This window comes from Cheilinus undulatus, linkage group 15, assembly GCF_018320785.1.
Source record: "Cheilinus undulatus linkage group 15, ASM1832078v1, whole genome shotgun sequence".
Classification (NCBI taxonomy): Eukaryota; Metazoa; Chordata; class Actinopteri; order Labriformes; family Labridae; genus Cheilinus; species Cheilinus undulatus.
The window spans coordinates 14,384,643-14,412,221 of record NC_054879.1 but is presented as its reverse complement, the minus strand read 5'-3'; the positions used below and the strand labels follow the sequence as shown (position 1 = coordinate 14,412,221).

The following is a 27,579-nucleotide window of genomic DNA, read 5'->3' as shown; positions in this document are numbered from 1 at the left end:
CAAAACATTTTACAATACGATGTAACTTGGCATACTTACTTGGTCATAATTAAGCAGCTTACCGGGGACTGAATGAGGCATTGATGTACCATAGAGGTTTTTCTTCTTGTCCCTGCACCTCTGGTACGGACTGGACTTCGTTGTTGGACAAAGCCTGCGTGACGTCAACCGTCTGCTTACAATAGGTGGACTCAAACAGCTTTTGAAGCCAATCTGACTTCCATACTGAAACTGCTGTCTCAACCGAACTTTGGATCATCCTAACAGACCACCCACTAACTCAACTTCCTGTCAGCTAGCTAGCTAGCATTCTAGTTGACAGAAACGTAGTTTCTGTCTGTCAAGCTATCTGTCAAATGAGACGCGCCAATCAGTGCGCAATGAGGTTTTTCCTCAATATAATCAAAATGAGTATGGTACAAAAATTCATCCCCTGTACAGTGAGAGCACATGAAGACAATGACAATGACACACATTTGGTTTATTGAACCAGGCTGTAAACCAGTGCAAAAACAGCTGTTAAACAGGTGTTCAGACAGGACTTACAGTGTTCCTGCAGCCAGCCTCAAGTGGACACATTGCAATTTGTCGCACTTCTGTACTAGCTTCATTTTTCAGGACCGGGGGTTGCTGCTTGGCCTTTCCTCAGATGGATCCATCTTGCGAAGTTTCAAGCTGATACGCTAGTGCCCCTTCAGAGAATGCCTGGAAAAATCAGCATCATTTAGGGGAACAGGGCGGTAGCTAAGGGCTTAGTTTTAGTGAATTGCAACCCTCTAAACCAGTGTTACTCAGCGCGTGGCTCTTGAGCTACATGCAGCTCTTTTGTGATGATTTGTGGCTCTTTTATGAAATATTATTATCACATTAATCAGTTTGTCTCCCACACTTGTACAGTAGGCTAGAGTTGTCAACCTTATTTATATTTCCATTGCCCTTATTTGCATTTTTTGGCACTTTTAATCAATTTTGCTGCTTTTATCCCATTTTTGCCATATTTATCCCATTTTTTTTGCCATTTCTAACCTGCTTTGTGCTTTTTTGCAATTTTTTGCCCCTTTTTGCCCATTTAACCTGCCTTTTTCATTAAAAGGCAGGCCACTTTATTTTTTTGTTTTTGCCACTCTTTGCTGCTTGTTGCCCATTTAAGTCACTTTTCACTATTTTTTATGTTTTTTGCCCTTTTTTCCACCTGTAACTCATGGTTTTGTCACTTCTCCCCCATTTTTGCCTCTTTCTGCCCTTTTTGCCACTTTTCACACAGTTTTTGCTATTTAATGCTTATTTTATGCTATTTTTGCCACCTTAAACTTATGGTTTTTTGCCACTATTCATGACTGAGATTGTGGCTCTTGCAAAGGTATTTTTCAACAATTTGGCTCTTTGGTTGAGCAGGGTTGAGTTACACTGCTCTAAACTACAGAGTGTTTGCAATCACGTGATCCTGAGTGTCCACTGGAGGTCAGGAAAAGGGGGGCAGCTATTAGGAATGAATGGGAACAGACGAAAGTTAGTACTTAACAGCTCTTAATGGACCTATGTGCTGCAATCATCATCAGATAATTTCAACATACATTTAAAACAATACCTTCACTTTACAAAAACCTCAGTTTAACAGATTTACCTGGCATGGATACGATCAATACCACAAATTACTGTCCTGCAGACCTCCATGAGTCTAGCTTTTCTAGTCATATGCAGAGAAACAGTAATCTTGAGGAGTCTTGTACTTAGCTAAGAGGCTAGCTAAACCCCTTTAACATACAACAAAATTTTCATTTTGTCACAATCAGGCTTTTAATTGAAACGGTGATTGACTATTAAATGAAACATGCAATGAAATGGCTCTTTAATGTGAGCCACTGTAGCTAGCTTCAGTTTGAGTTCCAGTGTCCTTTCCTAAATCCTTTGTGGCTGTTTAATCCACATTTAAAAATCCAAACTGATGCCAAATGAAGAGGCATTTGGGAGCCAAACATCCAGCTCTACAGAGTTGAGCCAAATAATCTGGATCTCTATAAAGAGATCGATTCCTGTCAGAACAAGAAAAACATATCAGCTGAGGAAATGGACAAAATCAGAGATTAATCAGCTACAACATGACAGAACTATACTGAACCGAACCAGACCACTTTGTAGAGATGAACCTGCTCATCCATGCCATTTCATTGTGAGTTTTTAAAACTCTTTTTGCCTGAATTTCTTACTACTTTCAGGAAACAAAAGTAGCTGAAGAATAAATAATTTTCTTTTTGCACTTTAACACTTGGCATAGTCCAAAAAAGCACAAAACATGGCCTTTTGGTAGCATTTCTCAGATTTAACTTGCCCGCTATTTGGAGTTCAACACTGCTGTGTACCACCATCTGCAATGTGCTGACAGGCTGGCTGTGTCACTTTTAACAGTTTCTCTCCCTCAGAGAAAACAATGTTTTTTCTGTCTGTTAAACCTGATGTATTTTTTTTTTTTTTTATTGAAAAGATGTTCTAATTTTAAAAGTGATCAGTAAGACCAAATTTGTGTAGAGGATCTTCACCTTCAATGTTTTTTTCTCAGTTATTAATAGAATATAACAAAAACAGGCTAAACATAGTAATGCTTTTCTGTCCAACAAGATGCTCAGATATCTTTATTTTGATTGCAGTTCTTCAAAAACCTCCACAAAAGCTTAGTATGTATGCAAAGATGAAGGGTTCTGGCCTTAAGTTAGATTAGATTCATTATGTGTGATGAATTATCCAGGAGTTGCGTGCACTTACCTGAAATCCCACTCTGAAAAAAGCCTGCAAATTTAGATGAATTTGCAGGAAAAAAGCACACTTTCTTCCTTCTTCTGTGTAGTTTGCAGATGTTTGCAGATAATCCTGGGCTGACATGGGCCTGTCTCCTCTTCCCTTTGAAGCTCAGTCTGAACCTGAGAGGAGCGTTGAATCAGCCGAATAAACTCAAACCTGCTCAGATGTGCTGGGTTGATACAGTTGAATCTTTATTAGCTTCAGTCATGCCCAAACACTCTTCAGCTCTGTTTGTCTGTTTTTCCACCGCAGCCCAAGAGTGAACATAAGGCGAGCTGTTCATCAGCACTCACCACCGTCTGTCAGTTTGTCTCTCAAATGAAATCTTTTGGACATTTTGAAGTCTGGAAAAGAAACTTTATCTGTCTGGCTGTTGTTCTTTTGCAATAAAGTCATATTATAGTCCTCATCACACTGAATTTTGAAGATGCAGTTTCGTACTCTAAACACTACAGCTGAGCTAATGTGGTGAGGCAGCAGATGGATACTACTCAACTTACTGTCTTTCTTGCATCTGCCATTAATTTTTTGTTGGAACGGGTTTGATTTTTTTGTGTTATTTCAAGCCCATCCAAGTCATTTGGAGAGATTGATTTTACCACTCAAAACTGATTTGCACCTTTTGACATAAAAAAATATACATTTTTAATGTTCAGTTTAGCCATTTTACTCACTTTTCAATCCAATGGTAAAGTTAATTTTGTTACTAACCAGAGGTTTCTTATTTTATTTCCAAAATAAAAGCAGATTTTCATTCAAGCAGGAAGTAACCTGCTGAACGTATAGTTCAGTACTCATATCGTACTCTTAAGACTATAAAAGTTACAAATTAAAAGCACAGGAAAGATCAGTTTGGTGAATAAATATCTTCATCAACCTTGATTGGGTTACTTACCCAGAGAAAGTGAGTAGTGTCACATTAAACAGGGATAATTAGGCAAAAGTGAGTCATTGTGTACATGCACTCCTGCATATTTTTGTAATGCTGAACTATGTCAAAGGTATACTTGATAGAACGAGTTCTTAGGGTTCAGACCACACCGGTGTAGCCATGCAACACTCCTTTAAATAATCAGTCTAAAAGACAGTATCATCAAAAACATCTGAGTGACTTCATTTGATTCATGCTTCCCATTGTAAATGCTTAAAAATGTATCTTTTGAAGATACAACAAAATTGAATTATAAGCATGCAGTGGTTAACTGAGTTCAACTATCAATACTATAAAAACATGTTGATGTGACATCTCTGATCTTGTTGATTTAACACACATCAGTGGACATGCTCTACATTATCCCAAGCATGAATGCAGCAGCAGTTGTCTGTGGCTTTGACCTGACTTTCATTAAACATTGTTCATCACTTGTGCACCATCAGCACTTTTAAATCAAGATGTGGCGTGTTATATCTGATGTGGCTTTAAATTAAACTCTCTTTATTGCTTCGTCCTCTAAACACAACAGCAAACAACACATGACACAGACGCAAGGTTGTCTGGTTCAGCTATTTATTCCAGCTTATAAATTCTCCAAGTATATAAACGTCTACAGTTGACATGATGGCTATAATGTACAGTGTTTATAGACGACATAATCATTTTCAGGTTGACAGAATAAAGCAGATGCAGGAGTGTGAGCAGCAGAGGATCATGGTCTAAACATCATCCAACATGGGGCTACGGATGTTTTTCTAAGGACAAAGAACACAGCAGGAGAAATTCATTCTCTTCACTAACTAATGTTCTCCATTTTCACATTTTTGGGATGTTGAATGCTACATGGAACTGTAAAAAAAATCATCATTGAAAGAAACTGTTGTTTAAAAGAGAAAGAGGCATCAGCGCTTACTAAGCCAGGAGCCAGTCATTATTGCAAAGAAATTTCATCCATGTTAAAAGTAATTCAATAGATTTGAAAATATTTTAGACTTCTACAAAGTTGTAGCTTTTATTTCAAAAGAAAGTTACCCCAAATCAGATGACAATATTTTTGTCTTTGAAAATCTTGATGAAATCCAAATCTGTTGTTTTTCAGAGTGGGTTGTTTTGTGTTTTGCATCAAGCGCCATATTCAGAGCAGAAAAAACAAAGAAGGGAGGTAGAGGATGAGATATTTTCTTTTAAAATGCTTTTTTTTCCTTATTTATCTCACTAATTACAATAAACCGCTCTGGTCTGTTATGGACATTGAAAACAAGCTAAACAAATCTCAAAAATGAAACAGAAAAGCTAGAGGATCATACTGCTTTTAGGGACTTTGAAGTGGCAGGTAAGGCTGACAGTGTAAAATAAGAGCTGCATAAACCATCCTCATATATTAAACAATACATCATGAATGGTCTCAGACCTTCAGCAGTCTGCAGACACTTCCAATAGCTTGTTTACAAATGCTGAGGTCAGACTTTCTGATTTTTTACTCTGTTGCTATGGTTACTAAAAGATTACATCACAGAGCATATGTTTGTGCCTTGACTTGAATGACAGACATGTCATGTGGTACCGACCGATCAATACGACTGACATGATATTGGGAGGACGACAAGTGGGGCTAAACTGCACCCAATAAGAAAAATCTTGACAGCTAATTTATTATAATGCACATCTGTCCATCCAAAAGTTATGATGAATGATACGCTTGCTTGATGCTAATGCCAGCAGTAGTTAGTCACTGGGTTGCTTAAGTACATCTGCTATATTTCACCAAGATTTTGAGAGGGGTCTGGCTGAATATTAAACATCTCTGATGGTCACACACAGACTGTTCATGTGAGACACAGCTACATTGAATTATGCAGTAATATTAATTACACAGCTAGAATTGATATGTAAGCTTTAGCTAAAGCTAATGAAGCTAAAGCAGGCCACCGTTCATGCTACTACTTCTAAACAAGTCTATACATAATCTAATCCCAGGTTAGACCTTTGACCTCTCTGTTTTATTATGAAATGTTTCTCTTTCATGTTTGCAATGTAGCTGTTTCATAAGTGGAACAGCCAGATGTTGTTTACGATCAAGTTGAACTTTAAAAAAATTTTAAACTGGAAATATATTGTATCTGCAAATTATGACTCTTTTCTCTGAGATATACGGTTTCTGACATGAACTCTCTGAGAGTGTGGCCATTAGAGAAGAACAGTCTGCAGCCAGAAAGTGTTGAAGATTTCTGTTTTTAACTCCCTGGAAACAGCTGAATACGACTTTAGTCAGACGCTGTTTATCAGTAAAAATAAACGTTTGTCAAATATGATAAAGAGTAATCTAAAGCCTACATTGTTGCCTCTGTTTTTCCTTTGTAGAAACCCAATTAAACGTGAATGGATGTGCTACGCCACTGTACTTTACTCCACTGTTCTATTCCCAGCAGGAGAACTTTTGAGCAATGGTTACCTATATCTTGCCGTCCGTAGTAGTAGGGCTGTTTGAGAGAACAGAAGAAGAAATTTAGCCCAGTCTTTTGTTCTAGGTGTAGAATAAGTGGGAGAACCTGACCACTGGTAACAAGCACCTGGAGCTTGATATCATATGATGCACCTCAACTAATGGACCAAGCCAGTGCATAACTTCACAACTTCTAGGATCTAAGTAGTTTTAAAGCTCACACCTCAATTGTTACTTGAGTGTAAACTCAACCTTTAGTCTTTGTGTTCAAACTAGGTTATGTCTGAACTATTGCATTGCTGGTGCAATCCCAATATGAAATGTGAAACTACTCCAGTTTCACTTACACAGAAGTCTGTGTATCTGACGACAACATTTATCTTATTCCAACTTTAGTAGTGAAGGTTACCTGCCAGCCTGCCATTTGAAAGAGATCTAATCTCAAGGGACTTCTTTTTGACAAAAGCTCATTTTATTTCTCAGATTATTCAGACATGGATGTGCTTAAGAGTATTGATTGCAAACGGAACCATCATTGGCTAATTTGGCATACTCTAAATAGTGCAGATTGACTAAAACAGAGGCAAATTTGGGTCTAAAAGGTAAAGAAATTAACACCTTAACTTGACATTGTTGTTTTTCTCTATTGCTGTGTCTCTATACTGGTTTCCAAACAGGCTTTAATACTGGTGTAAGCATGCTGCCTTATATGTTAGTACAAGCATTGCCAACATACTTAAAAAGTCAAATAGTACATTTTAACAAGCATCAGTAGAAAAACAAGTGTAACATATTTGTTTTCTCCACATATGAATCCAGTATGTATGCTGTTACGGCTGATATTGTGACTGAAGTGGGAACGAAAATATACCCACATCCATGCTCCATGCAGAGTTTCAATCACTGCCAAGTGCAGGTAAAGGTACAATCACAGAACTTTTTCTAGAGACAGATTTAATCCAAATGGGGCCAAAGAATCTGCATGAGACTTGATCCACCAAATGGAAATAGTATTTTAGTTTTATGATCATGCAAAATGACAAATAAGTCAAACACTGAAGATGCAGAGATTCTGGTTATGCTCTATGCAGATGATACTAAATCGTCCATATCTAATAAAAAGTCTCTGAACCCTGTGTTTTCTCTAAGTTAAGTGACAATGAGGTAAAGGCACCTGCCAAAGTGTTCTTGTTATTACTTTCAAAAATTTCTTAATAAGTTAAATAGCTTTTATGCAGTAAAAAGAAAATTATATTAACAGTAGAATACATCAGTCACCAAAACTTTAAAAATTGGAAAAATACTAGTTTCTTTGATTCCCTGACATTTGTACTCAGTCAACCCTGTCTCAGGACAGTGTATACAACAGCAACAAAGATAAGATAATTTATAATCAGCAACATTTAACATAGATTCCCTTTTTATATTAGTCAAAGGTGATTACAAAATAATGTAAATAAACCAGAGGTATAAAACTCCTGTGGTGTGAGAACGTTTTAGCCATAAACTACAGCTTTTTACTAGAATGCTTGTGTTTATACTCTGTGAGAATATGGAGTACAACTCTGACACAAAATGATGGACGTTTTTTTCAACTTAAACCAAGAGATTTTCAGTTATTCCAACATAAACTACCCTCAATACTATCTAAACTATTTATCCTAAAACTTCACAGTTCGGATGCGGTGATTTGGTGCAAGCATTCAAATGATGAATACATCATAACTGATTTCTGTATATCTATAACGCAAGAAAGCACACTTCCTTATGGATGGATAGAAACCTGATAGAAAGTACCTGTAGCCATTTGTCCAATTTTGGCTGCATAGAATGTGGCATATTTTGAGAAATATTTAAAAGACATGACCGACTGAACAGTTAAGCTAAGTTAATTTGCTTAACCTTTGAAATGTTCACTCTGTGTTCGCTAACATGTTTTCATCTATTCATGCCTTCTAACTTTTCACATCAAAGTATAAAGATATATTTCAAACTGCAGAGAAGATGACTTTACTGCATATTGACTGATAAATTGTGCTATACTTCATACCACGCTGACTCATTGTGGCATGTAGCATCCTAGCTTCCTTAGCCCAGCCAGCACACTGTCATACGGTCCTCTACAAAAGTTCAGCTTTTTCAAACATACTCACTGTACATTCCAGACAAAAATAATACAGGCATGCCAGGTATCACTGAGATTCCCTCTGTAACCATATGTAAGTGGAATTGTCTAATGTCTAATGATAAGTTTGCTACAACAAAAAAAAAAAAATGAAAAAAAAAAGCAAAAAAAGCAAAAAAAACATACAAAGACGAAAAGTTAAACGCAGTAGCAACTAGCAAGAAGACACAACAGAGCAGTAAAAACCTGTCAGCTTCTCACCTCTCTGTTCAACTTCTCCATGTTGTTTACAGAAAGACTCTGGATGTGGAAGTAGAGAGGGTTGAAGACGTTACTACACAACGCGGATATTTGGTAGTAGAGGAGCCTTCAGCTGAACATTAAAAGTGCACAAACCTTATCAGCTCCTGTGTTAACACAAACCAGTCCATGATCTGTTACTAGCTCACTAATGATAATAACAACCTCTACACCTGCTGTTCCTTAACAACTACATGACTGCATATTATATAAATCATAAATATCAGATATTGCTCGTGAAGGTACATATTATATTTGGCTTTATTCCAGTTGTATTTGCATTATAATTTCAAATCAGGAGACACTATTCATTTGTGTTGCTTGTTTATTTTTCAATTTTTCTTTCTTCTTCTTCTCCTTTTATCTTTTCTTTTTAAACATTTCATACACAAGTCCCTCTGTACCAACTATTTTAGGTGGTTTAAAGCCCAGTGTGGACCAAAGATTAGTGACGCAACAAGACCACTTTAATCCAGGGCCCAGTTCAACTGTATGAACTAAACCCTTACAGCTTGAATCATGTTGACTGAAGGTGTTAACTGTATAAACTGTTTCCTGAATGACACTCATACCGAACTTTGACCCCCCAAAACCAACATACAAACTAGAGGTGCAAGCAGGTAAACAGTTAATTTTATCAAATTAGCCAGCACAAGATTTGTGAGTCAGTTTAACTAATTACCTTGAACTTACAAAAACACAGGCTTTAAATCTCGGTCGATAATGTTCTTTTAAACTGTAATTAAAACACTAGAGGCTGCTGTAGTCAGTTTATGGCTGTTGCCTTTCTGTCTGAACTTTCTTCCAGCACTTCACCGAACGTAAACATGAGAAGCTAGCAGTAAGCGTCTAATAAGAACAGTGTGGTATTTAATGGGAAAAAGTGGTATGTAGGCTGTCAAGGGTTAAACTTAAGTATCACTGCTCAACTAGAGTGAAAAGGGGCCACATAGCAAAGTTTGATATTAATCTGCAAATAGGAACGAAGGCTGGCAGAGCTAGCTGCTAATGTTAGCCATGCTGTTTAGAGTATATCAGGCTCACATCACACCCGCTGACTCAATGACCCTGTGAGGAACTGGAATATTTTCTCATTTTTTCTCCTCATTAGACAAGTCGGTTAAACACAATTTAAATGGACATTTAGTGGTGGCATTTAGTGCAAACTGAACTGTGACCTCTCTGAACTGTTACACCCCTTAATTTTTTCACCATAAAAATAACTAACATGGACTTCTGGACTACTAGCCTGCTATGTTCTTCTGCAGTCTTAGATCAGCCCAAAATTCTGCTGCACCTTCCCTTAAACAGCTTTTCTCATCTCGTAGCTGTTGTGTGCTGTGATGGTGACTTATCCTTCCACAAAACTTTATCTCTCGTCACCATTTTCTAAAATTAGCGGGCTAATCTTCTCCACTCTGGTAAAATCACTCTCACATGTCCTAACAGGGTTTGTAAGGACACGATGTGAGATTTCTTGTAACTGTTGGTTATTCTTATGTTTTAACATTAAGTGGTTGAGCATTTCAGTATTTCTGTGATATGCGTCTTGAACACCACATACCTTGTACTGCATTTCGTCATTGTCATTATAGTTCTTTAAGATATCTCTTTTCTTAAGGCTGACATAATTTATTCTACAGACTGTTCTTTGTTTCTGTTGAAGCTCTAGCCATATGGAGTAACGCGCCTCTTGAAAGTTATCTTAGCTGCCATGACGTTACTATAATCCGGCTAAATGTGCATATGTTTTATGTTAGATTAAGCTTCTATATGGCAGGGGATGTTATACTTCTGTGTATCTTTTACTGCAATGAACCCATAAAGCTCAATAATAAATGTGAATGTACTGCATCCTAAAAGAGCATATTGGCATGGCTCCAGTAGTGAAATGTTACCAGAATATTGATATCAAAAACCTTATTTCATGTTTTCCTGAAAGTATGACAAACTGAACAAAGACATGGTTGACTCAGTACATGATACAAACATTACAAACATCTGAAGCATTATAAATAATACAGCAAGAATACAAGAGTCTTTGAAATAATAAAAATAACCCTGGAATCACCACGCTGGTCGGGGTAAAGTAATGCTACATATCTTACAAACTGTAGGGCTGTGATGAGTCTCCAATGCTGCTTTTATAGACAGCAGCACTGTAGGACTACAGCCTATCCTTATTGGCTCATGTTTGCAGTTGCTACGCTTTTCATTCTTCTTAAAAACCTGTCACACAGCAGGATGTTTCTCCGGTTATTCATCTTCTTTGGACCCCTTAAGTAAGGCTACCTGCTCTTCAAAGCAGCGCCTGAAGAAGGTGAGAATGGTGTTCAGAAAGTAGTGCTGACTCTTTGCAGAGACAATGTTGTGTCCTTCATCTGGGAAAATCTGAAAGAACAGAAGAAGAAAAAAGCTTTTTTCAGTTTTAATCTAAACACTTAAGAGGCTGTTATGTCACATACAACCAAGACATTTCTGGAATTATATTTCTCCTTTTTCTGGTAAAATTGTTGCAACCTGTCCCAGTCTGTTATTTTAGCTTAGCATAATCATTAGAAAAACTCCAGCTGTTTAAGCCTGATTTACAGTGCCTGTTAAAGCGTTCCCCCCCTTCAATGTATTATCCTGTAATTTTTTTATAAATCAGTCACAATCAATATAATTTGGCTTTTCTGATGACCCTTTTTGTCAAAGTGAAAACAAATTTCTACAAAGTAATTATAATTAAGTTAAAATATGTAAAGTAAAATAAGTGATAGCATAAATATTTGTCCCCTTCCCAGGGACTAATCTAAGTCAACAGAGGTCCAGCCAACTGGTACTATTAGTTACTATTACAGTTAGTTAAATGGGGATCACCTCAGTGTAGTGACTGTATCTTAAGGGATTGTAGTATAAAGACACCTGTGTCCAGAGGGTCCAGGCACTGGATAATAAAGTGTTCCTGCTACCATTACACCATGAAGGCAAAAGAACAATCCAAGCCACTCAGAGAAAAGGTTATTGAAAAGTAAAAGTCAGGGGATGGATACAGAAACATCTCCAAGGCACTGAACATCCCCCAGAGTTTAGTTAAATCCATCATCAAGAAATGGAAGGAACATGACAAATGTTATCTGCCTAGATCAGGCCGTCCTCACAAACTGAGTGACCGTGCAAGAAGGAGACTGGTGAGAGAGACCACCAAGACACCCCTGAAGGAGTTCCAAGCTTCAGCAGCTAAGATGGGAGAGACTCTGCATACAACAACTGTAGGTCTGGTTCTTCAGCAGTCAAAGCTTTATGGGAGAGTATCAAAGAGAAAGCCACTGTTGAAGAAAACTCAGTTTAACCTGGACTAGAGATCACCAAAAGGCATTTTGGAGACTCTATGGTCAAGTGAGATAAAGTTCTTTGGTCTGATGAGACCAAAATAGTGCTTTTTGGCCGTCAGACAAAATGCCAAACACTGCACATCACTACAAACCCACCATCCCCACTGTGAAGCATGGTGGTGGCAGCATCATGCTGTGGGGATGCTTCTCGGCAGACGCCCCTGGAAGGCTTTCAGAGGTAAATGGTAAAATGACTGCGGTTAAAACATAGAGGAAGAATTTAACAGTACCTGTAGTGTGTAGTTGACATTTGATGCAGACAGCAGTTTGACCAACTCTGCAGAGTGCTGGAAATGAACAGTAGCTGGAATAAAAAAGAAATACATCATATAAATTAAATAAATCAAGATGACATTAGTTCTTGACAAGGCAAACTAAAAATAAAGTAGAGACTGAGATAAATTTTTAAAACCAATGCACAAACAATAAATCAGGATTAAATAAATCACCCTGGGATATATTAAACACTATGTTGAACTCTATACCAAACATAAAGATTGGTGTTTAACCTTAGGCCCATAATACCAATATGCTCTCTGCCTTTAAATACTGAATACTCACCATCTGCTGTACCATGGATTATTAGGAAGCTTAAAGGTTCAGGGATTGTGAAGTTTCTGATCAGACTGGAAATCTGACAAAGCAAAAATGAATACATTTTGTAATGTCATTAATTCCAAAACCCTAATGAAAACAAGCAGATGCCAATTAGGGACTTGATTGTCAGCACCTGGGAGTACAAGACGTTTAAAACTAGAGTCTATAGCAACAGCTGTTACCTGTTTGCCAATTTTTCATGGGCACAACCCACATACTCAGCTCTGCTGCTCATCCCACAAATGTGTGTTCCTTACAAATGGGGCACCGTTTTGAAGGGAAATAGACTTTCCAGTAGTGTAAGATTTATTGCCAAGAAGCATTGTTACAACAGAGAAATCATCTACGTAACACAAATTTCCCCATTAAAAATTATCATTGTGCAATAAGGGAGAAAATCTGTTAAAGAGGTGCTACTAGTTTTTTAGCTCTACAAAGATATAGAGCATTTTGTGATTGCCCATTAGGACTGCTGTCAGTGGGAAGTGAAAGATATTTCTACTAGTCAACTGACTGCAGAGCATCTAGCTCCACCTTTTAGGGTTGCACAAGTACCAAAAAGTGTGTTCCTTTTCTAACAGTGAAACACAAATAATTACCAACCAAACTAAACTGAAATGGTCTGGACTGCTTAGTGGAAAAGCAGCTTTATATTTTGACTCTGCAAATAGGAAAGGATTAATACATTTAGGAAAATAATTGCACATTTCAAAAGTTTTAATTTAAAAGGAACAAAGAAAACTTTAAAATAACTCTTAATCACAGCCTTACTTGGTATTTATAAACCTCTCTTGCTGGGGAGCCGAAGTATTTCTCAGTTTCAGCCGAACCTTTAAAAAGAATAAAAAAAGAGGCGGTTAATGAAGAGATTCTGTTCATACAGACAGCTCTACTGCTTTAAGTCATTAGACATTCAGTCAAGGTAACACCACCAGTGCTTCAATCTTCCTTCTTCACTTCACATCAAGCACTGAGACAAATAGAAACTGTCATTCATGATTAATACTGCTCTGCTTTCCTTATTAGACTCCCTGGGCTTGTTTGGCGTTCTGAATCGGTGGATCAGTTGTTTAGTTACATCCAATTCTGTGGCTATGTCACTGTAAGACATTAGGCTCCAGATCTGGAGACCTGATGGAATCATTGGTGGACTGTATGCTTCAATAACCTTGTTAGGTTGGAGAGAATCAGAATCTCTATGTGACTTTTCAATCAAAAGGATGTTTCATCTGAGTCTTGTCCTTCTCACCGTAGAGTTTCCAGTTAGTGATGGGGGCCACAGCAATGCCACAGCGGAACAAAGAGCTGTGGGAGAGGAGAAGGACAGAGGAGAGAAATCCTCCATATGCCTGGAAAAAAAGAAAAAAAATGTTTTCGAGAGAATGTCTGATATAAAAATATGATCGCATGTATAATACTGAGGCTATGTTACCTTTCCATACACTCCAACTCTGTCTCCATCAACGTAGGGTAATCTGACCAGGTACCTGAGAACACAGCACAAACTAGCTAAATAGAAAATGTAGCTCTTTCTTCCTATTAAGGCTTTAAATATACTTGCTGTCAACCAATAAATAACCACAGTTAAATACAGACATTTTACACAGAGTTCAGGCCAGAGAGTTGTCTTTGTAGTATTATTTATCAAAACCCAACATTAATCCATAATGAGCTCAGCACCAAGGATTATTTAGCAAAGTTACAATGGCAAGGAAAGACTTTCTTATAATGAGTCGAAACCTCGACCAGAACCAGACTCATGCTGAACAGCCATCTGACAAAGCTGTGCCAGAGTTGTGAAAGGATAGAGAAATTCAGAAAAAGAGAAGAGGGAAATGCAGATAGAGAGAAGACAGGGAAGCAAAAAAAAAAATGTGAAGAGAGCTAAAGAGCAGCTAAAGAGAAGAGGAAGTCTAGCAAAAGGGAGGAGAACAACACAGAAACAAATGCAAATGCAGAAAGAAAAGAAGAGAGAGATGCAGAAAGAACGTAGTAATTAAAAAAAGAAAAGAGGGAAAGAAGGGGGAAAGCAAATGAGGCTGCAGAAAGAAAGGTATGAGGAGATGCAGAAAAAGAAAGGAGGGAAATCCAGAGAGAGTGAGAGAGAAGAAGAAGGTGCAGAAGGAAAGTTATTGAGATGTACAAAGTCAGAGGAGGACGATGCAGACAGAAAGAAGAGGGAGATCCAGAAACACAGAAGAGAGATATTCAAAACAAGAGAAGAGGGAGATGCAAAAAAGCAAAACGAGTCACAGATATGGAGAATAGGGTTGGTTTAGCATGTTGGCTGTGTCCTAATAAACTACCTAAACACATGTTAAACTGTAGCACCAGGACTTTTTGTCTACACAGAGTGGAAAACATTGGAGTGTAGATGGTGCTGATGGTGTGTTCTGAGCATCAGTCATCAATCTGAGCTGATCTGATTCTACGGCTGAATTCTGATGTTTCTGTGAGGCTAGAGTAGTCATGTTTGTGATCCACATCCTTCAATCTCACCATAATTTGCTAATTTGATCCACTAAAATCAATTTGAGTTCATAAAAATCAAAATAAAACATACTCCAGAGCAGTGATCTGGTCCTGAACATCAAATGTCCCCAGTCTCTGGTGGACCTCATGTAGGACCCTCTGACCCTGAAAGCCGCTGCCCCGGCCGTCCAGACGAGCCACGATGACGCTGTCTGAGCTGACCAACACTGTGTCCCAGCCGAGAGAGAAACGGTCACTCACAGCCTGACCACCGGGGGCGCTGTCACTGTGGAAGATTCAGACAATTAAGAGACCCAAAGATCCTAAATAAACCCAGGAAACATCCACGACACAAGGACATAACTTCTGGCTTGTGACCCCAACATTACAAGCCTCTTCTCTCTTGCATGTACAATATCTACAATATCTACAATATCTACATATAAGCTTTATCAAGTCAGCTCAGCTCATTTCTCTTTTTTTATGAAACCTGAAAAGTAAAGATGGGGGCAGACTTACTCCATTTCAAGCATTTGTTTCTTACTGTGGCTTTTTCATTTCATACATTATTCAATAAAAAGATTCTGCATTATTAAACATATTAAATGAACCAATAAAACATGCATTAAAAAGCCCTCCATAAAAGCAAATTTATTTGAGAGAAAAAAATACTTACATAATCAGTAAAAGCGGGTACTCTTTTGTTTCTTCCATTTTTATTGGGACAATTAACTCCAGACGAAGTGCTGCAAAACAACAGAATCTAGTGGTTTTAATATCACCTCATTTGTTCTCAAGGACACATTTCTTTCTGCTGTTTTCCAGCTCTTAGCTTAAAATGCAGTTTAATATGTACTGAATGTATCGCAGAGCTAAAACTCTGCGAGGCCAGGCCAAAATTGATGCTTCAATATTCATGGAAGAGGTCTAAAACAATAGTTAAAAACAACAGGGAAAACAAACACTATATGTGCACTACTACCAAATGAAACCCATGGTTATTTAAAGTATAGATTTATATACAAGACTTGAAATCACCTTAAAAGTCTGATAAATAATTCTGACATTTATATTTTTATTACACATAAAGTTAGAGGAGTTCTTTGTCATACCGTAGTTGCTGATTTGTACAGTTCTTCTCTCCCACTTTGGTATGGTCCTGTTTATCAGAGCATGTGCTAACACAGAGTTGCTCTCCACTGTCTTGTGCTCTGTAGGACAACAGGAAGGAGTTCACATAGCGTAAAATTGAAACATGATTGAGGCAGATTCAGAGATAAAATCCTTACTAAATAAATCTATCTAAGGCTTAGTTATGGAGGAGCCCTTAGAGGTTAGCAAAGACATGGTCAATCCAAAGTTTAGGCAATGATTACCTTTAATTTTAAACCTTAATACTCATTATTACTCAGGCTGTCAAATTATTATTTTTTTAAATAATGATTAATCTCAGAATTTCTGTACTTAGTCAAGAAAAATTTCCCCTTTTGCTGCATTTTGGAATTCCACTATTTTGAAAGTAAAACTTTTTTTGTTTCATAAGGATTGTGTGTTGTCTTAGGTTGGCAACACACTACATGATTTTAAGCCTGACTTTAAGCACAACTTACCCCCCCCCCAACACTGTGGGATGGGGCATATCCCATGTACAGGTTGGTCAGAAACTATTAATTGTGCTAACAAGCCTCAAGATTATTTTACAGCTCCCTATTGTGCTCAGCACTCAGTGCTTGAAAGTTCTGTTTTCAGAAGAGTAAATTTTTTATTCCATTTATAAAATAAAGGACCCGGAGTCTTGGGGAAGATCAGAGAGGCACAGAATCCAAGGTGCTCGAAGTCCAGTATTTCCAGTTTCCAAAGTCAGTGATGGTTTGGGGTGCCATGTCATATACTACTGTTGCACCAGCTATGCATTAGTTCTGTCTTAACTTTTGAAGTTATGTCCACACAAAACTCTATGTTGAAACTAATTAAGTTATAATTTAAGTTGTGTCATTGATTGGCTGCACCATAGAGACGTAAGGTTGATCTTAACTAGTAGAGATTTATATGGAAACTAACCAAAATGTTGTTGCAGATATGAGGTTTTCAATTAATTTAACCAATCAGTGAAAAGCATTTTTTAACCCAGTTTGTTCCAGTACTGTGTCTTGTGTTAAATTGTCTCTAAATGGGCTAACAGTTAAAATTGACTAATGCTAACTGCAATTAATCCTCAAACAGTGTCGAGTGTGGATGAAAAGTATGATGGATTTTACATAGGTGACTATCTATCCTTATATATCCATGTAAATCACATACATGTAAATCTGCATGATGCAGCACATGCCTCACTCAAACAAAACAAGTTTGAGGTAATACTAACATGGATCATAGATTATCACCTACCAGCAAGACTAAAAGAAAAGGTCCTGGATTAATTCAGGTTTCTTCAAAAGACCCAAATTTAAGGGTTTGATGTGAGTCATACAAGCTGTGTAAACAAGGTAAAACACTGCTCCAACACCAATCTTCATCTACACACTACACCAGGCTAAATAGCAGTTAGCACTAACAGTTAGATTCGCTGGGCTAATCTGTGTTGTCCCAGCAAACACTGAATGATGCAGGTGAGTCGAAATATCCCTCAACTGCCAAACAAGATCAGGAGATCATAAGCAGCACTTGATGCTTCATTTGTAAAGACATGAGCTGAATAGTGCAGCTGATAAGGAAGGCTTCAGACAGCTTCAGGCAGGGTTAGTTACGCTTTTAAATCCTTACACGTCAGTTCATCACAGAAACTACTGTGCCATTTTATGCAGAAATAAAGCAAGAGGTTATTCTAACAAATGCAAGTGAGCTCATTGTAAAGTGAAACCAGAATATGATGTGAAAAGTATGAAAACAACAGCAAGACAGACAACATATATAGTAATTTTAAGTGAAAAAAGTTAAATATAAATAAATTTGCATTTATTCTCATTCCAGGATACAGAACACACTCTCAATCAATTCAACTGAATGTTCATTATTCAATGAGATAACGTTCATCAGTGTCAGAGAACTTACTCTTCATATCGCTGAGTTTGTGAAGGGTGGTCTGGGGTATTCCAGGACCTGAGGGGCAAAAGAGAATTAAAGTCAAGAAATGCAAGAGTTCATTTGATTGTTGCCAACGTGTCAATAAAAACATTACTCTAACGGACTGATCCAGTCTCTCTCAGGATTTTCTTATCAGTTGATTTTTTTTATGTTTTTCTTTTTTTACCCTGAGACAATAAAATAAAAACACCAGTCAAAATGTAAAGCTTTACATGACCAGCAGCTTAGATTTTAGGAATTTTTGAGCCACCCTAAGCCTGACGCCACAGGAGTATGGCCGCCACCATACAATGGTTTGTTAGTCTGATACCACTTAAAACACCATATTTACTTTTAACTATTTTGAATACTTTTTTTCCTCAGGTTTTACCCTTCATTTCTAAACAGTGTTTTGTTTATAATACTCCCACTCTTAAACACAGAGAGATCAAATAGTTTGTTTAAGTGAATATTTCAGCTGTGTTATCAATGTTTCAACCTGTTTTAATAAATAAATGAATGTGATACACCGACTCAACTCAGTCAATATAAAAGATTTAGACTGAGATATCTTACTCTCATTAATCTGTTAACTTTATTAATATTTATTCCACTGAAAACATTTCAGATATGAATGAATGCAGCGAACCTAAGAAAAACAGAGAGCTAAGAGGTAAAGTGGTTCATAACTTCAGCTAACACAGGCAGTTCTTGACCATTGAAGTTCCTGAACCATCAAACAACTCAGAGCATACAAAATTCTTTATGATAAATCTGAAAGTCGCTGTGGTTTCACAACTCCACACCAGGAACAGGAAAGAAAAATGATGATCTCGGGTAAACTGTCTGTCTATAAGCACTTATATCTGGGCCATTCTTGTAAAGAAAATATCTCAAGGAGACTGTGACTGATGTTAATCAAACTATGAAAAAAATATCCATTCTGATTTGTTGATGGACTGGTTAGATTTTGGAGGTCAAAGGTCATTATTTCACACCTCAATTTGATCCTGAATCACTCCACTTATCTGTAATCCAAAGATTATAACGACATATGCAACCACAAAACCAAAAAATAGGGTTTATAACATTCACCTAAACTACTCCAGCCCTTCTTCTTGATCCACTTCTTTACTTTCACTTTCCATAAACTGTTGACCTAGTGGAGGTATTGAACCACCAGGTGTTACCTTAACATCACCTGTCTCACCTCTGCAGTTGAGAAGAACATGTTGATAGTTGGGGCTGAGAGTTGTGTCGTAGTAGTTGCAAAGTGATTTGAAAAGGGAGCAGGAGAGACATTCTTTCTGAGATGGATCCACAGTGTTGACTCTGTGATAGGAAACAACGACAGTATGGGGAAAAACAAAGTTAATGTTAGAGGTTTTCAGCTGATAAACCTAAGTCTGCAAGGAAATCTGGAAATAGATGAATAAACAAAGCAATTAATTAAATGATTAAAAAAGACGGGAAAACAAAAAACAGCCAATGAAATGAATAACTAAATTAAAAAATAGTAATTACAAAATATATAAAATAACTAAAATAACACAAAAAATTGAGAAATACAAAATATAGATAAAATATTAAAATAAATCAAACAGACAAATAAATAAATAAATAGACAAATAAAACAACAAATGGACAAAGGAAAAAAAAACATAAACAACTACAAAAAAAATCCAGCCCAATCCAGCAAATAAATATATGAATGAAGTAAAGTTGATTATTAAGTGAATTAAGCAAACAAACATACACAAAAATAAATTAACAGACAAATAAACAAATGAAGAGACATAAACAATGATAAACACTAAAATAAACAAACCAACTAATTACTAAATAAAAAAAACATTGATTGATAAATGGACAAAAATAAATTATAAATACGTACATAAATCAAAAGACAAATACATCACAAAAAGACAAATGAACGAATTAATAAAATAATTAACACAAAATCAAATTAATAAATGGACAAACAGACATATAATGGATTAAGTAAATACAAATAAATAAACAGACAGACAAAAAACAGACAAGTAAATGATCAATAAACTATAAATAATTAGATAAATAAATGGAGAAAGACATATAAATAAGTAATTAAACACACAAACAATTACATGGTTTTACAAATAAATACCAAAGAAAGCAAACAGAACATACTATAAACAAACAAAGCAAAAAAAGAAAAATTGTAAATAACTTAGTAAATAAACAGACAAATAAACAGGCAAGGAAATGACTGAATAAATACTTTAGATAAATAAATAAACAAATAAATAAATAACATCTTAAGCTGTCTAAGCTGAATCAAAGTTTACACCAATCAACATTTCTCAGTCTTTTTTTTCTTCTGTTAAAATTTGGTAAGAAAAAAAAAAATTCAGACCGTTTTGCAGTGGTAATTTGTTATTGTCTGTCCTACATAAAAATAAAATTGGACACATTACCTGTAAAGATGCCGCTGTGTTGATCCCTCTTCTGTACTGAGAAAGTAGCTGGAAAACATAAAATAAATTTTTTATTTTATATCTCATGTCATATTGTTGATATTATGCAATTAATTATAAAATGGTACAGCCAATGGTAGTATTTTACAGTAAAACTTTAATACAGTGCCAGGAAAGAGTATTTACCCCCTTCCTGATTCTTGATGTTTTTGCACATTTTTCACACTTTAGTGTTTTGGATCATCAAACCAATTTTAACATCTCACAAAGACAACCCAAGTAAATACAAAATGCAGTTTCGAAATTATGATTTTATTTATTAAGGGCAAACAAAATCCAAACCTATCTGGCCCTGTGTAAAAAAGTAATCCCCGATGTACCACAGTTTTTAGAAAGCTGAGTTCAATTTCACTGGCCACACCCAGGCCTGATTACTGACAGATTTGTTGAATCAATAAATCACTTAAATAGAACCTGTCAGACAAAGTGACGTAGGCTACAAGATCTGAAAAAAAGAAACGTATCAAGCCACAATCCAAAGAAGTTCAAGAATAAATGAGAAACAACTAAAATTCAATTGAGATGCTGTGGTGTGACCTTAAATGGGCAGTTCATGCGGGAAAACCATCCAATATGGCTGAGATAAAACAACTATGCAAAGAAGAGTGGGTCAAAATTCCTCCAGTGATGCAAAAGACACAAACGCTTGATTTCAGTTATTGCTGCCAAGGGTGGCACAACCAGTAATTAGGTTCAGGGGGCAATTTACTTTTCACATAGGGCCAGATAAATTTGGATTTTTTTCCCCTTAATAAATAAAATCGTTATTTAGAAACTGCATTTTGTATTTACTTGGGTTGTCTTTGTGAGATATTAAAATTGGTTTGATGATCCAAAACACTGAAGTGTGATAAATATGCAAGAAAAAATCAGGAATTAGAAAGGGGGAAAAACTTTTTCACGGCACTGTAGTGACAGGGTAATGAATGCAAACATAACTAACTGCTATTGAACCATTAGTTTACATGTAGATGTGAGTGACTTCTTACATTTATTGGAAACAATGATAATTTTCTCCTATTTAGCATTAGAGAAGCATCAGTACAGGCGTACAGTTAGGGTGAGGGTTACCACTGAACTCATAGTTGTGTTTATAAATGACTTAAATTTGTTAACGATGCTTTATTAATGAAGACAGACTGCTGAGAGATGGTTGGTTACTCATTCATTGGTTACCCATTTGTTACCTAGTAACTGCCATTTTCTGTATGTTGCAGTAAAGTGTGACTGGGACAATAACTTCTGCTTACACTGAGTTTGTGTTCTCATCATAGGCCAAAATCTGAGAAACTTCCCAGCTTCCTGATGTCAGATGGCGCAGGTTGAATTCTTGACTGTCGGACTAAAAACAAGAATACAACAGAGCAGGGAAGATTATTTTATAGTAGTGAACCACTTATGTTTTTACCTATCCTCAGGTTTTCTCTTTATTATCTCCACAGAAACAGAACTACCTCTAGTGTATTTAATGTACAAATCACTCCTTAATTAATTTAGGAGAATGTATTTCTAACTCTCTGGTGTTTAAGGCAATAGAATATAGGTATAATTCAAAATGATGCCTCTTCAAAATGGAAACTGAAGCGGATAAATACTGTAGCAAAGATGGATAGTTTTAGTTTTAGACTTCAGCACACTTAAGTTTCATGTATGCTGTATTTGCAAAGAAGCGTACACATAAAGATGGAGCTCTGTCCATACTCTGCTTTCATGATGTCTGTATTTCTGCATGTTCTCTCAGAACTGGGGAATACACACCATACATTGCAATACTACCAATAAGAATATTTGAGCCTTTGGTGCTTTTGTCTTTCGTCTGAAACTGCAGCAAATAAAAAAGTAATATAATCTCACATTGTGTTTGAACACTGACTCTGAAATGGTTGTCCATTAACTGTTTTTGTATCAGGCTGGATTTTCTGCATCTGTTAAAGCTATTTAGAGGGCTGTTCGACTGAGCAGCTCCCTATCTCTCTGGCTTGCACTGAAACTTCACTTTAAACACCGTGTTGTGCACATCCGGTGGATTTCAGCCATGGAACACAAGATTATATGCAAAATTTGTACTTAAAACCCCATGGAGCAAGGAAATCTCTGACAAGGCTTTTTCGTCAATAATGCATTGGACTCAGTCTATAAGGTTAACTGAACTGATTATAAATAAAAAAGCATCTGGGAAAAAACAGACTCAGTTTGCAAGGGCCTTAGGATTGAAAAGTTTTGTTTAATTGTAATTTTTCTGCGGCTGTCAGCATTTATATTTTAATTGGAATCAATTAAGGTCCATAGTAGGTGCATATAATTCTTTTAATTGCATAAATTGCATATGTTATGATCCCTTTTAGCACATTTTTGGGAACCCACGTCAGTATCTCCCTGCAGCCACAGTGATGTAAATTAAAATCACCACGGCTCCTTAAGTCACATTTACATAAAAGAATTCACTGACAGCTAAGTGGACAACACAGAAGTCATCTGAACCTTTTCATTTTCTGTTTTCTTATTTTCCTTTTTAATCCATAACAACTTCTTTTCCATAGTTAGGTTAACGTCATGATCTTCAATTTATCCAAAGTTACTTACTTTATTTCAAAATAAAAGCAGGTTTGTATCTAAACAGAAAGTGAAACTACCCTTTAGTTTTAGACAGCAAAAAACAAAACAAAACAAAACAAACAAACAAAAAAAAAACATCAATTAAAATGAAACAAAGAGTATTCAATGCAAAAGGGGATATTAAGCGTAGAAATTCTGGGATTAATCAGGATTTAACTTTTTCGACTGTCCTATTTTTTTCTGATTAAAAAAAATTGTAATATTCATACCTGGTTGGAGATCATGGTGATGTGGTTGAATGTCCCACGACCGCCTTGTTTTAAGGGCATAGTGACGAAGAAAGTTGAGCAGTCTCTAGAAAAAGCTGGCACCTCATTCTGGGATTAAAACACAACAACACAAGCACTAAAATTAAAGGGGGGTGTGTAATATGTAGCCTGGTAGCAAGAAGCGGAAAAAAACTTGGTTAAAATCAGAATTAAAACTCATAATCAGGCCTGTCTAATTTTTTGTATAATAACCTAATTATATGAAACTACTTTATTTTTATTAACTTAGATTAAAACTTTGATTTACAGTGGCTATAAAACTTATTAACCCCCTTGGATGTTTTACCTTTTTATTTTATTTTATAAATCAATCATGGTAAATATAATTTGGCTTTTTTTAACAACCTTTTCCAAGCTTTGTGGAAGCGTGGCAAAGAGAAAGCCACTGTTACAGAAAACTGTTGAATCTGGACTAGAGTTCACCTAAGGGCATGTGGGAGACTCCATGGGCAAGTGGAAGAAAGTTCTTTGGTCTGATGAGACCAAAATGGTGCTTTTTGGCCATCATACAAGGTGCTATGTTTGGCAGACACCAAACACACTAACCCCACTGTGAGGCAGGGCTGTGGCAGCATCATGCTGTGGGGATGCTTCTTAGCAGCCAGCCCTGGACAGCTTGTAAAGGTAGACAGAAAAGAGTGCGACGAAATACGGGAGAATCCTGTTTTGACTGATACACTTACCTGACGGTCAAGCCACTTTTCTGAAGTCATCACATGTTTCTAAACATAAAACACAAAGTCAGCATAATTTTCAATAATTTGTTGATGATTTTAAAGAGTAAAGAAATGAACAGCAGTAATGTCTAACCTTTATGCATTCACTTGTTCTGACATCACACAGAGAAAGTATCGACATATTTTGAGCCCGATTAACCCAACGCACACACAGCCTCTCTGTGGTTACCCACTTTACCATGGTGATGTAGTATTCACTGGGGAAACAAATATAGGATGAAATAGGGGGTTAAAAGTTAAAAAAAGAGAATAAATTTATGTTTTTTACTCATAAAACAAAGAAATGTTCAACACAAACCTCTTTTCAAAGCTGTCAGGAGGTCTCAGCTCTGTGGTTATTGAGCTTCCATCCACAGTGACCACATAGAGTCTGACAGTGGGATTCATTTGGCCCATCTAAATAACAGGAAAAGAATAATTACATTCACAGGTTCTACAAAGAAGGATGAAATAGCAAGATGCACTTCATACACTGTAACGATAATAATAAGCACTGATGACACGCTGCACTTGTTTTCTATTTTTATATGCCATCACTGAAAAAATACAAGGACATGATACATATAGAGAATAACATGTCTGCAAGTGTACTCATCAAGCCCTGAGGGAAGTCTGTTATTCCTTTGCTGAACACTTCCTCAGAAATATTCCTCATTAGTCTACATGACAATAGAGAGCTATAAGAGGACACTATAAGCTGGCAGTATCTGTTCTGCTCTTACACAGGATTATTTTCATTGGTTATATTTGTGTCTTCTCAAATTTTTCACTTTCAGTCTAAAGAGGCAGAAACGCTTCCTGAAATAGCTTTGTTCATTTAAGATATTATTAATCGTGAAGGACATTTTTAGGTCAGGTTGCTGCAACATCACAGCACAAAACAAAGTACCATGGGGGAGCATCACATATAAGAGAAATAAGAAAAAATATAAAGCAAAAACTGCATGATAAAGTATGATAATACTGAAAGAAAGTACTGGGAGAAGGACAAACAGGGCTAAAATAAGTTAAGAAAATTGAATATGACAGGCTCCATTTAAGCAAGCTCCTGGTAGTGACCACAACACATGTATTACATAGTATTAGTGATGTCCTTCAACATATTTTAATGTGGAAAAATATGAAAATGTGTGCACCTTGTGTCCCTAGAACTACTAGCGCACATGGAGGGGACATTTTCATTTAAGGGGTGGAAAACTTAAACCCCCCCAAAATATCTGCAAAAGTAATCCAGGTCCAGGCATTCAACATGATTTAAAAAATATAAACTCACAGGGCTAGAAACATTTTTTTTTTATTCTAGCCTTATGAATTAAATTCCTTTTATATTTGGAGTTGGATTATTTTTGCCAGTAGTATTTCTGGATTTTAATTTTTCTAACCCTTTTTTAAAATTATAATGCCAGCAGAGACACAGTTTATAGACCAGTATGCTTATTAGCATTCAGCATTGTGGATGAATAGCAGTGGACTCAGCAGAGGAGGTAGAGGGGAGAGCATCCCCTCAGACCTTAAATGAGGAAAAAAAAAAAAAAAAAAAAAAAGAAAATCTTTGGTAAAACAAGATGCCCTCCCAGTGGATAATACCTGACAAATTGCTGTCAAGGCTGCCCTTCAAGTGACAATGTGCCCCAGAGTTGCCCCTCATAGAGGCTGTCATAAAGTGTGTATTTCACAATGACACTTTTTTCACAAAAGCTGTTTGGCTTCATTTACTATTATCTTACTAATATTTAAAAAAAAATTTGTTCTTAAGAAAGTTTCCAAGAGAAACCGACTTGGGATTCATGACACATTCTTAGACACATTCTTCTTGGACTGTTCTCATCAGTATTCTTAAGCTAATGGGTCTCACGTGCTTGTAAACTTGAAGTACCTTAATGTCCATATAAGCAGAGATGTGTGTTTTTTAAGATAGATATATTTACTGACAAAACAACTTGCATTATCAGAAGATGGCCTCAGGCTATCTTCAAAACTGGGGGAAGAGCAACTCCTCGGTAAAGAAGTTGGTGCAGAGTGACAGTGAATCAGAGGTCATGGATGAAGATCCAGATAACCCAAACATACCAAGAGATGAATACAGTGAATGATGACAGGGATCAACAGAGATATAATGCATGTGCTGATTGAGAAGATGAAATGTAGAGGAGGCCCCTGAAATAGTTAGTGAAAATGAATTAGAAAAATTCATTACTAACTGTAGACATCTCATGTGAGCATTTTTCAGGCAGCCTTATAGCTAAATTCAATCCACAAGACCAAAAGCGGTTTTAAGCCCACAAGACTCTTTGGCGTTGTCATGGGTATGTACTAGGAGTTAGAAAACTTCTGATTTTTTCAAGTTAATTTTAACTTCAATAACAATTTCAATTGTTAGAAGAGGAGGAATTAATTATTGATTATTATAGGCTTTTATCTAGGGCTAATTTTTATAGGCCTTTATCTCAACTGATAATTATGAATCTACAACCATGGTAATCTAAGCAACAAATCCACTGTCACTTATTGGTACATTGGGAATGAGTACTCACAGTTCCAGCCCTAGGCTCTATTATCTTGACACAGTTTGGGCTGTTTGATGAACTAATTAAAGAACCGTGGTCTACAGTGTCATTATGGTTGAACAGATGGTTAATGTGTTTAGATATCTAATGGCAAAAAACAGTATGTTGGTAAATGACTACTAAAAATCAACCACACGTTGATATAGTGAAGTTTTCTGACATGAAACACTCATGGAGAATTCTCTAAGGACCTTTTATGTGTTGTATATTGAGACACAATAATTTATCCCCTGGTGAATAAAGCAGCAGTATGACTGTCAGATTAAACAGCATCAGTGATCTCAGAGACAACAGGAAGGAAAGGCAATTAAATTTCTGCTTCATTAAATCCCACAGTATTAGAAAACTGACCCCACACAAGGATATGAACAGCCAAACTACTGTGTAAACACTTTTTACTCACTGTGTGGGCTAAGCTACGATGAAGCGTAGTGCTTCATTAATTAGATGTCCCCCTCCCTCATCTCTAGTTATGAACCATCAAATGAGCTTGCCCTCCACCTTATGAACCCCATCCCAGCATTTTTCCACAACCTGTCTTCATATAAAAAGCATCTGAAACGCTTAACATCTGAAACAGTGGATGGGAGGATAGTTAAGTATCCATTCTGAAGCATATCATACTCCCATCCCTCCCTGTGCCACTGATCCATACTGCTGTTCCTCTATAAAGAGGAAAGGCAGTATAGCACAGGGGATTTGTTTATCCTTATGGGTATGCCAAAGAAAAAAGCCTGTAGTCATATGATTCAAAGTGCTGGTTTGAT

The 27,579-nt window shown here is 36.6% G+C and overlaps 1 protein-coding gene across 1 annotated transcript in view; it reads right to left on the bottom strand.

The window, feature by feature from the left end:
• Nucleotides 1-10,854: 10,854 nt before the first annotated feature.
• The window catches only part of LOC121522618 (inactive dipeptidyl peptidase 10-like), a 160,254-nt gene continuing 143,529 nt past the window's right edge, over nt 10,855-27,579 (bottom strand). Inside the window, exons 10-26 of the mRNA XM_041807166.1 lie at nt 24,544-24,641; nt 24,319-24,442; nt 24,192-24,230; nt 23,449-23,556; nt 21,874-21,965; nt 20,564-20,611; nt 19,318-19,439; nt 18,096-18,143; nt 16,157-16,255; nt 15,721-15,790; nt 15,136-15,330; nt 14,005-14,059; nt 13,822-13,921; nt 13,344-13,402; nt 12,537-12,609; nt 12,206-12,279; nt 10,855-10,989 (exon numbers count right to left, since the gene is read on the bottom strand). Of these exons, the coding sequence (XP_041663100.1) occupies nt 10,855-10,989; nt 12,206-12,279; nt 12,537-12,609; nt 13,344-13,402; nt 13,822-13,921; nt 14,005-14,059; nt 15,136-15,330; nt 15,721-15,790; nt 16,157-16,255; nt 18,096-18,143; nt 19,318-19,439; nt 20,564-20,611; nt 21,874-21,965; nt 23,449-23,556; nt 24,192-24,230; nt 24,319-24,442; nt 24,544-24,641 (1,539 nt within the window). The remainder of the gene's footprint in view (nt 10,990-12,205; nt 12,280-12,536; nt 12,610-13,343; nt 13,403-13,821; nt 13,922-14,004; nt 14,060-15,135; nt 15,331-15,720; nt 15,791-16,156; nt 16,256-18,095; nt 18,144-19,317; nt 19,440-20,563; nt 20,612-21,873; nt 21,966-23,448; nt 23,557-24,191; nt 24,231-24,318; nt 24,443-24,543; nt 24,642-27,579) is intronic.